This window comes from Mandrillus leucophaeus, unplaced genomic scaffold (assembly GCF_000951045.1).
Source record: "Mandrillus leucophaeus isolate KB7577 unplaced genomic scaffold, Mleu.le_1.0 Scaffold478, whole genome shotgun sequence".
In the NCBI taxonomy this organism is placed as follows: Eukaryota; Metazoa; Chordata; class Mammalia; order Primates; family Cercopithecidae; genus Mandrillus; species Mandrillus leucophaeus.
Window position 1 is genome coordinate 1,931,096 of NW_012105120.1, and position 9,968 is coordinate 1,941,063.

Below are 9,968 nucleotides of genomic sequence, written 5' to 3' on the forward strand. Positions count from 1 at the left end.
GTAGAGGGTTAGAAGAAAACCAGTTTTCCATTACTGGAAAGAATTATGCAGGAATGAGAAGTGATAGATTATATGCTAACACAACAATGTGAGCTGAAAAGTAGAATGTTTAATCATAAAAGTGGAAACTAGCATGAAGTAAACAAAAAAAATACATGTAAGAACACACACAAATCCAAATGTACACATAATATAAATTAGAATGGTTTTCTCAAGGTTGTAGGGGAAAGGGAATGGAGAATGGGGAAAAGTGTTGGGGTAGAGAAAGAAAAAGAACTGGATGATGCAAAAAATCAGAAGGCAATCAGCAATGAAAAGAACCTGAACTTTGATGTTTAAGAAACTTGCAATCAAATCCTTACAGTCACTTACTACCAATGTGACTGAACAAGGGACTTTTCTGTATGACTCTTTCCCCACTGGCAAAATTGAGATAATAGTTGTTACCTCATGGATGATGATTTAATGAGCAAAAACTTGATATTTTACGTACTCAATAAGGACTTTTTTTTTTCTTTTTAAGCTTTTTTAGAACAGGCATTTATATTTGTCTCTGTTACAGGATTGTTATCCTTATTGATGCTTAGAATGTAGTCTGAATTCAAGTTTCTTTTGCTGAATTCTAAAATGGGAAAACAACATTACAAGAGGAATATTCAAGAGCTATGGGCAAATTCAGGCTTTGTAAAAGCATTTTATAATTCCAATTAAAATCGAAATCCTTGTTTTGTATATCATTTTGAGATGTGCAGCTAAAGTGGAATATTAACTTTAAGATTACTACCAATATATTAAAATCAGTATCTTCAAATTTAAGATTACAGAGAAATACTGAGATTGCTGAAAGATATCTTAACATGTTTCTTTTACAAATTGTAACCTGAAACCAACACTTTTTCTTATTACATTTTGCCATGTACTAAACCTCAAAGAGAATTCTCCAAGCTCTTTGAAAATTAAAATGTTAAAGAGTAAAGCAATAAAATGCTTTTACTTTGTCCTGTTACTAGATTTGGGAAAAGCATCATCTTGAGAGGATCTTATCTTCTTAAAGTCATGTAAGAACCTATGTTCATTTTTCAAATCATTGTTATATTCACAGTCTTCTTAGAAAATATACATTTCTATTTACAGGCCAGAATTTCAGCCAGCCATTTATACTCAGAGGAAAATATGCTGGGGAGAGGTAAATTTGCCTAAAAGTATTGTTGATTGATTGAATGATTGATTCATTCAATAATAATATATTAAGCACTACTATATAGCAAAAAAAAATGCACTGGGGCTGAGCATATACCAATGAATGAATGAAGCAGACATAGTTCAGCCTTCACAGAGTATACAAAGTAATAGGAATGTCAGACAAAAATAAGTAAATGCTTGCTATCTATCCATCTATAAAATTACAAATTGTTGTAAGAATAAGCAGGAAAAACAGGACTCTAAGAAAAGGAATGACAAAAAGAACAGAGTATTCATGGAGATCTCCAACAGCATAATTTTAACTGACACCTGATGGATATAGAAATGACCTTTGTGAAGAGAGGCAGAAAGATTTACAAGGAGGAGGCATAACACGTTCAAAAGTGCTGAGGCAGAAAATAATTTGGTCTTTAAAACATCAGTTCATGGGACCTTGAGCCTGGTATACCTTGAACAAACTCCAAGATATGCAATTAATTTAGAGGCATCTCCATGACAGCCTGTAGACCACTGCATAGGGATTTGATATCATGTCAGTCTTCATGGGAAATCATTAGGAGTTTTTGAAAATACATTGATATATGTGTTTAAGAGTTCTAGATTTTTTTTAGGCTGGGCGCAGTGGCTCACTCCTGAAATCCCAGCACTTTGGGAGGCCTAGGCGGGTGGATCACAAGGTCAGGAGATCAAGACCATCCTGGCTAACACAGTGAAACCCCATCTCTACAAAAAATACAAAAAAACTAGCTGGGTGTTGTGGCGGGCACCTGTACTCCCAGCTACTCAGGAGGCTGAGGCAGGAGAATGGCGTGAAGCCTGGGGGTGGAGCTTGCAGTGAGCCCAGATCGTGCCACTACACTCCAGCCTGGGCAACAGAGCGAGACTCTGTCTCAAACTAAAAAAAAGAGTTCTAGTTTTCATATGGAGAAGGAGGTAGAGGGCAGCCAGGACGAAGATTTTTCAATCAGACCAGGGAAAAGAAAATTATCATTCGGGTTAAGCAGATGACTGAGAAACTAAGTGAGAAGTGGACGGAGTAAAGATTTCTGAGGCCTTAAGGATGCAGGAAACAGCAATAATGACTCAGAGTTCTGGCTTCCACAGTGTGGCAGATTGTAATGCAATGCACAAGGATGGCAAAGACTGAATGAGGGGATCAGAAATCACGGGGAGCAGGAAATTTAAAGGAGCACCCTGGCTTTCATACCCCTAGAGACTACAATTCAGGTAACTGAGAAGCAGGGCTTCCCTTAGCAGTTTGGAGTGGAAGTCACAGGCCTTGGTTGTGAACAAAACTGACCTCTACTGACCACTTCCAGTGAGTTATGGGCCGTGCCAGCTCCTTCCAGTCATGCTTGCGATCTCATTTACTTCTACTACAGTCCTGGAAGGTGGCTGTGATTAGCTACATTTAAAAGATGAGGAAATTAAAGGTCATCTTTTGTATCTTGTTCAAAGTTCTTTAGTAAATGAGAGTTTAGAGTCTAACGTCTAACTGTAAAAGTACAGTGTCCAGACATACCCTCAATTTACTGATTAGAAACAGTGGACACATGAAACTATTGAGAGTAAGGTATGTGTGTGTGTGTGTGTGTGTGTGTCTGTGTGTGTCTGTGTGTATGGCTGGCACGGATGGGGCATGCTACATAATGCTCATCATAGATCCAGTTCTATTGTCATCTATGAAAAGCAAGGAGGCAAGTCTCTGTTAATGTAGAGGCACAATGCGGACTCATTCATGCATGATAAAACGTCTACCAAGTGACACACACTGGACAAGTTTCCAGGTCAGCAAAAGAGGCACAATCCCAACTACTATGCAGCTCAGAGCCTAGCAATCTGTCATTCTCGAAATACAATTTTCTTTACACAATGCCACCCAGTAGGCTAGATTAGCCATGCACATACATGATTCACATACAAGGTCAAAATGCTGTGTGCTACGGGAGATAAGGCACCAGGTGAGATAGAGCTCTATGAGAGATAAACTGCTATGGGTGGCAAAACAATATAGGCCTTAAGAGCAGTGGGAGATTACTTGGGATGGAAAGGTCACAAAAAGCTTTCTTTATCGATTAAGTAAATGCCTGGAACATAATAGGGTCTGAACTAAATGATACTGGAAGATGTAAACAAAATCCAATTTTCCCCAAAATTAATTGATAATGTATAAATAGAGATGTTAGAAAAATAGTTAAACTGTTTTAATACTGTATCTAAGGCTCAGAATAAAGAAGATCATACTCTAGTCCAGAGGTTGGCAAACTTTTCCTGTAAAGGGGCAGATAAGTTATTTTTCAACTTTGTGAACTCCACCATCAATATCCATCAACTCAGGGCTAATATTTTTGCAGGAAGACAGTCATGAACAATATGTACATGAATGGGTGCAGCTGTGTTCCAAAAAATTTGTTGCTTACCAAAACAAGTGGCAGGCTGGATCTGGCCCTCAGGCCATCGCTCGCTAACCCCTGCCCAACTCATTGCTCCCCAAATTTAATAGAATTATCTGTCACTCAAGTTGCTGGGAATGCAAGGAAGACACTGAGTCTAATTAGGATATTTCACACACAAAAATTATTGGAGAGAGCAGTTGTAAGTTGAGACTGTAATCAAGTCCCCTCTCTTGAGTGTTTCTGCCAAAATAAGAAATATAAACACATCCCGATTACGGAGTAACATGACAAGCACGGCTGAAGGAAGAAAGTTATCAGTGGAGACCCGCTGCATAGCATGGTCACAGCCACGGCAGGTAAGGTGAAGTGGAGACAGCCTTGCCAGCCAGCCATCTCAGCTCTCTTTCCAGCCTCTCCTGACTTGACTTGGTATAAAGATCTTAGTAAGCTGAGATCACTAATAGAAGTCCAAATCCCAGTTAACTTTTACGATGCTGTCCCTGCTGTGGTTCTCTCTCATTTTTCTCTTTCATGTTTTGTTGATAATGATTGCCCTATTTTGAATAAAATATCGTAACAAATTGAACTTAAATCATTCATTCAACAATGATTTATTGGGTATGTCCTGTATGTTCCTACCCTTGAGTGTCTATAATGTTACTACTCTGTGATGGAACTGGAGATCTGATGGTGAGAAAACTGTTCATATTATCCCTACTCTCCTGGAACATAACGTCCAGATGACAAAACACAAAATAAGGTCACAAGTAAATATAATTGCAACAGTGATCAGCTGCTTTGAAGGAAACAAACTGCTGAAATGGAAAATACTATAGGAAGGGAATAATTTAGACAGAGTAGACAGAGACAGTTTTTCTATGGAGATCTTTATTTAATTAAATTTCCTTTAAATCAAGACCAGGAAAACGGTTCCAGAACCTGATAAAAGACCATTGGTATTGGAGCGTAATGAATTGCGGAGGAAAGAAGAGTGAAAAAAATTATGTTGGAAAAACCAGAGAACAGAACAGGTTATGCTGGGAAGGCGTTTGGACCCTGGTAAGGTTTGCATGTTTCATCCTCAATACAGCTAGAAATCAGTGAGAATGGCTTTGAGCTGGGGAGTGATGTAGTTTGTTTTACCAATATTAATCAAAAATGGTTTGTACAGCAGCTAGGAGTATAAATGCGGAGAATATGATGGAGGGGGTACTGTGACAGAAAAGGGGTAAGATGAAAGTGGCTTGCTTGGTGCAGGGTGGTGGTGGCAGTGGCAGTAGAAGTGTAGGGAAGTTGCCGAATTTGAGATTTATGTTGAAGGAAGAACCAAGTTTTGTGGAAGGGTGGATGGTTAAAAGGTTCTTAAGTGTGGGTGTAAGCAGGTGGTTGTGGGATTGGAAGGCAAGGGTAATGGAATTAAAGAAGCCAATGGTTTCTGGTTTGACCTCCTGGTTGCCTGATGGTGCCATTTATCTTGAAAAGGAAGATTGGGGGAGAAGCAAGAGTGGGGAGGAGAACCAAGAGGTATGTTTTGGACATATTTGAAAATTCATGGGGCAAAGAGGCAGTTAGATACACAAGAGTGAATGTCAGGCAAGTCATTAGAAGATAGATGGCATTTTAGGCTACGGGATGGAAAGTCATGATAGGAAGAAAGTGAGGGAAAAGAAGGCCCAGAATAAGGTTGTATTGCAGATAATTGTGTATTTAAATTGTCTGTACCTTGTGATGTTTTGATATCTTGGAAAATCTTTCTAACTGGGGAAGAGATCGCCTTTGCCTAAGGCTAGTCAATTCTTAAGCTAGAAAAGGGATCAGCCTGAAGCATGCTGTAACATGCAAACTAACCAACCCAGAGCCACACTTCCGTTACCTTGCCCATATACCCCGGAAACAATATTCTTCTGTCTTAAGCAACCCAGGGCCAGGTACCAGGCAACTAGAGAACACTGCTATTTCCCAAAGTCTGGAGAAATTATTCAAAGTAGTCCTAAATTGTTCATCCTACCCTGCCTTACCTTTCTCTCAGAAACCCCAATAAAGGCCATGCCTTACAACTTACCTTGCTCCTGTTTCTGCCTCCTGACCACTCTGGTCTTCCCCATGTTGCCATGTATGGCATGCCTCCTGTCTCTAGGACCTGTGAGTAAAAAATACTTTATTTTCTTGAGTCTCTCCTGTGTCTCCTCTTGTAGCCTCATCTGGCCAATTGTCTCATAAACACATACAAAACAAAATTTCTGAGAAATCACAATATTTATAGATGCAGCAAAAGAGAAAAACAATGAAAGTCTGTATTAGTAACCAGAAAAAAGGTCAGAAGTCTGAGGTACCTAAGAGAAGACAGAAAAATGAGATCTGGAATTTGAGAAGCGCCTGTTAGGAGAAGAGCCATCTCTACTGTAAGCACAAGCAACAGAGAGGGAATGGGGATGTCAGGAGGGCATCCCAAGGACAGCATATAGGATTTTGTCACATTTTTCCTCCAACGATCACAGAAAACTGTGATCCATATCCACTATTTTTTGTTCCAAGTCTCTGATAAGTCAGTCATCCAATCCATGTTAAAACAGGCTGGATTCTTGCATCAGAAGACCTAATTTATATTTTTACAAGATCCTTTTAGCTGCTTCCACCAAAGTCCCTTTCCCCCTGCATACACTGGAGCTTATATTGCATATTCTATTATTATGATATATAAGGTGTGTTTTCCCTGCTGGACTTCGGGGCTTTGAGAAAAGGGACTCTATTTTTCCTTTCTCTATCCTTCCAGCCAACTGAGCATCTGATTCTTTACAAAAGTGAGAGACCTACCGTAGTAGGGCCTCCAAATTTCTAACACTTGCTCTTAGTCCTACACTTAGAGCTTCAGTTCATGTAGGAGTCAGTGAAGACTAAGTGTGAATAGCACAGAAACTTGAAAGATAAAGTTGAAAGCAGTTTCTTAAAGATTTTTTTAAATGTTCTTAATTCAGAAACCATTAATCCAATTTAAGAGAAAACTGTTTAAAAATTTTAGAGAATTTATGAAGACATATCTTTAATGAAGAAAAACACAATGATATGTAACATTTTGAAATCAATCATGTTTTAGCAGTCTTCTATTTGCTTACTAGTTTTTACTAATAGTTTTCACACACTGAATTAAGTTTCCTGCAACTAATATGTTTTCTTCTCTTTTGCCCTGAAACTTCTGTAGATTTTCCATTATGGAATGTGAGTCTATGTTATGTGATGCATAGATATCCATTCCTATTGATTTCTTGTGAAAATAAATAACTTTCTTACTAAATTTGATAAATAGTGCCCTTAATAATATGGTAGATATTTTCAGAATCAGTTATATTGTGTTTTGGTATGCCTTATGATGATACTAGTTTTTTTTTCCTTCAATATTTCACTTCGTTCTTTTTGTGCTTGTGTTACTATTAATAATTTATTATTAATAATCTGAAGGTCTCAGGTTTTTCTATTACCTTTTGTGCTATCTTTTAAATACAATGTGATATACTTTTTATTTTTTATTTTTTTGAGACGGAGTCCCGCTCTTGTCACCCAGCCTGGAGTGCAACAGCACAATCACGGCTCACTGCAACCTCTGCTTCCTGGGTTCAAGTAATTCTCCTGCCTTAGCCTCCTGAACAGCTGGGATTACAGGCACCTGCCACAATGCCCGGCTAATTTTTGTATTTTTAGTAGAGACGTGGTTTCACCATATTGGCCAGGCTGGTCTCAAACTCCTGACTTCAGGTGATCCGCCTGCCTCGGCCTCCCAAAGTCCTGGGATTACAGGCATGAGCCACTGTGCCTGGCCAATGTAATACTTTTAATCCGGTATTTCTTTTTCTTTATCTATTATCTACTGACCTTTCACTGTAATACTGACAAAATTTATACCTCCACTTATTCTCCAATCACTTCTCTTATTGCATTACCTAATTTTAACTGTTTACACACTTTGTTTTACTACATTTTTATGCCTTTGTATGTTTATGCTATGTTATTTAATACATCACCATTAAGTGGCATTTTTTTGCCTTCAGCTATAAAAGATGAAGAATTCACCATATGTATCCTGCCTCTCATCTTCTCTTCCACTTTTCGTCCTAAATTGTATCAGATAAATTTTTTCAATGTTACTATCCTTTGTAACATTTTCATTCTGTTCTGTAAACATAATTCTCAGAAATATTTTTACTTATTACTACAGTTAGAAATATTTAATATTTTCAACATATTTAATGTTTATCAACAGTTCTTTTGCCATAATTCCTCTATTCATTTTTATTGTCAGAATATTTTTAAAGGAATCTGGCAACTAGATTCTGAGCAGTACTACATGTTGAAAACTGTTTGTCAGTTGCCTTACTTTAAAAGATACCCTGACTGAGTTTAGGAACATGGGTTACACTGCCTTTTCCTGAAAGCACTGGAGAGGCACTGACCTGTTCTTTTCCTAATGTGGAATGTTACTGAGAGGAATTCTGAGGTCACTCTTTGTTTAGGACTTAATCTCCTTTCAGATTCCCCAAAAGATTCCCTGTTCCAGTTGGCCTTCTATATTGGTGGTTTCTGAATACATACCCCAAAGAACTTGAGCATCAGTGGATTTTGGTATCTTCTGGGAACACTGGAAATAATCGCTTGAAGATACCAAGGGATGATTGTGTTTTGAAAGGCAAGTGGATTAGGATATTGATGGTGATCATTTTGCATAACTATTTTCATAATGTTGGGCTTCCAAACAAAAGATTAAAGTCAAAAATGTTTATTCTCAAAACTTCTTCACATCTGGAAAAAGTAACTTTAAACTTTTTTTTCTCCATATGTTCATCTTCCTTTTCAGGCATACCACTTATATGTATGCTGAACTTTCCTGTTTTCTGTTTGGACTTTTCTAACAAATTATTTTCATTCATCTACCCTGACAATTGTTTTAACTCATTGTTCATGTTAATCTATTTTGCTTCATTTTTTCAATCTTCACATGCTTTTTGATATTTTCAGTTTCTATTCTCCCTTAGGTTATTTCCAATGTATCTTTAGATTTAACATTCTTTTCTACTATTCTTCCCTATACTTAATAAGGTTTCCCTGTGTCCCCAACTAAAATCTCATCTTGAATTGTAATCCCCATGTGTTGGCGGAGGGACCTCATGGGAGAGACCTCATGGGGGCAGTTTCCCCTATGTTGTGCTTGTGATAGTGAGTGAGTTCTCACAAGATCTGATGGCTTTATAAGGGGCTTTTCCCCACTTCACTCTGCACTTCTCTCTCCTGTTGCCATGTGAAGAAGGACATGGTTGTTTCCTCTTCTGCCATGATTGTAAGTTTCCTGAGGTCTCCCCAGCAATGCAGAACTGTGAGTCAATTAAGCCTCTTTCCTTTATAAATTACCCAGTCTTGGGTAGTTCTTTGTAGCAGCATGAGAACAAACTAATATATTAATTTTCTTGTTTTATCTGCTTAAGAGTCATTTCCTTCTGTTTCCTTGCTATATTTCTTCCTGAATTTTCTGTTTCCTGAATGTCTGCTTTGAGACATATTTCAAATAAGTTATTGTTTTGTTACTGTATATTGCTTAATTTAGTAATACATTTGGAAATTAATTTCATTTTCTCCATGACAAAATTTTCCTGGTGAATATTTTTCAACTGCTTTCTATTCTAATTATTTTAATACAATGGTATTTATGCTGCAGTGCTCTTTTCTTCACATGGTGAGTCTTCATAGACTATATGCTGGCAATGTATCTTTGAATATAGTGAGTATTTGGAACTATGGGAGGAGGGTCAGAGTGGGATATAGCACAACAGTAATTGTCAGAGGCTGACCATGAAATGCACAAAAATGTACTCCTATGTCTAGTTTAGCCTTTAATTCTCCCCAGGCGAGAGAGAGATGGCACTCAGGACTGCTTCTAAAGGAGTTTCTCTTCCAGCTTGCTCCACTTTCTGACTCCTTTCATACAAGTGGTAAGCCTCAATGTCTCCTGACTCAGCCTCCCATCCTCCAGTTGCTTCATGTTCACTGGCTTCCAGGCATGCACTTGCCACAGAGTGCATTCTTGCAAATAAGAGATTGTTTTCTCAGACAGGCATACCATCTACTTCTGAAATGGCATACTGGGCTCTGGAGCCCTTCTTCCTATATTTGGCTGAAGATTCCTTTCAATAAAGGTGGAATTTCCTTCTTGTTATTTTAAATTATTTTTCATGAGGAAAGGGGGCTGCATCATCATTACCATTTTAAGTCCAAAAGTCTTCTATAGTTCAAAAATATTTTATATCTACAAATTAATTTGCCCTTACACCATATCCAATTACATTCAATGTGGTAACTAATACTATCCCCAATAAAAAAAAAAAA

General features: G+C 37.9%; 1 protein-coding gene and 1 long non-coding RNA gene across 7 annotated transcripts in view; one reads left to right on the plus strand and one right to left on the minus strand.

The window, feature by feature from the left end:
- The window catches only part of NRG3 (neuregulin 3), a 1,213,654-nt gene that overhangs the window by 831,443 nt on the left and 372,243 nt on the right, over window positions 1-9,968 (minus strand). The window contains exon 3 of one of the 6 annotated variants that reach the window (XM_011995218.1): window positions 5,662-5,739. The exons of the other annotated variants lie outside the window; for them this stretch is intronic. Within the exon in view, the coding sequence (XP_011850608.1) occupies window positions 5,662-5,739 (78 nt within the window). The remainder of the gene's footprint in view (window positions 1-5,661; window positions 5,740-9,968) is intronic. 6 annotated transcript variants of the gene reach the window in all.
- On the plus strand, window positions 5,561-8,356 carry LOC105550324. The gene is made up of 3 exons (XR_001007690.1): window positions 5,561-5,741; window positions 5,863-6,001; window positions 8,123-8,356. It is a non-coding gene; the product is annotated as an uncharacterized LOC105550324 (long non-coding RNA).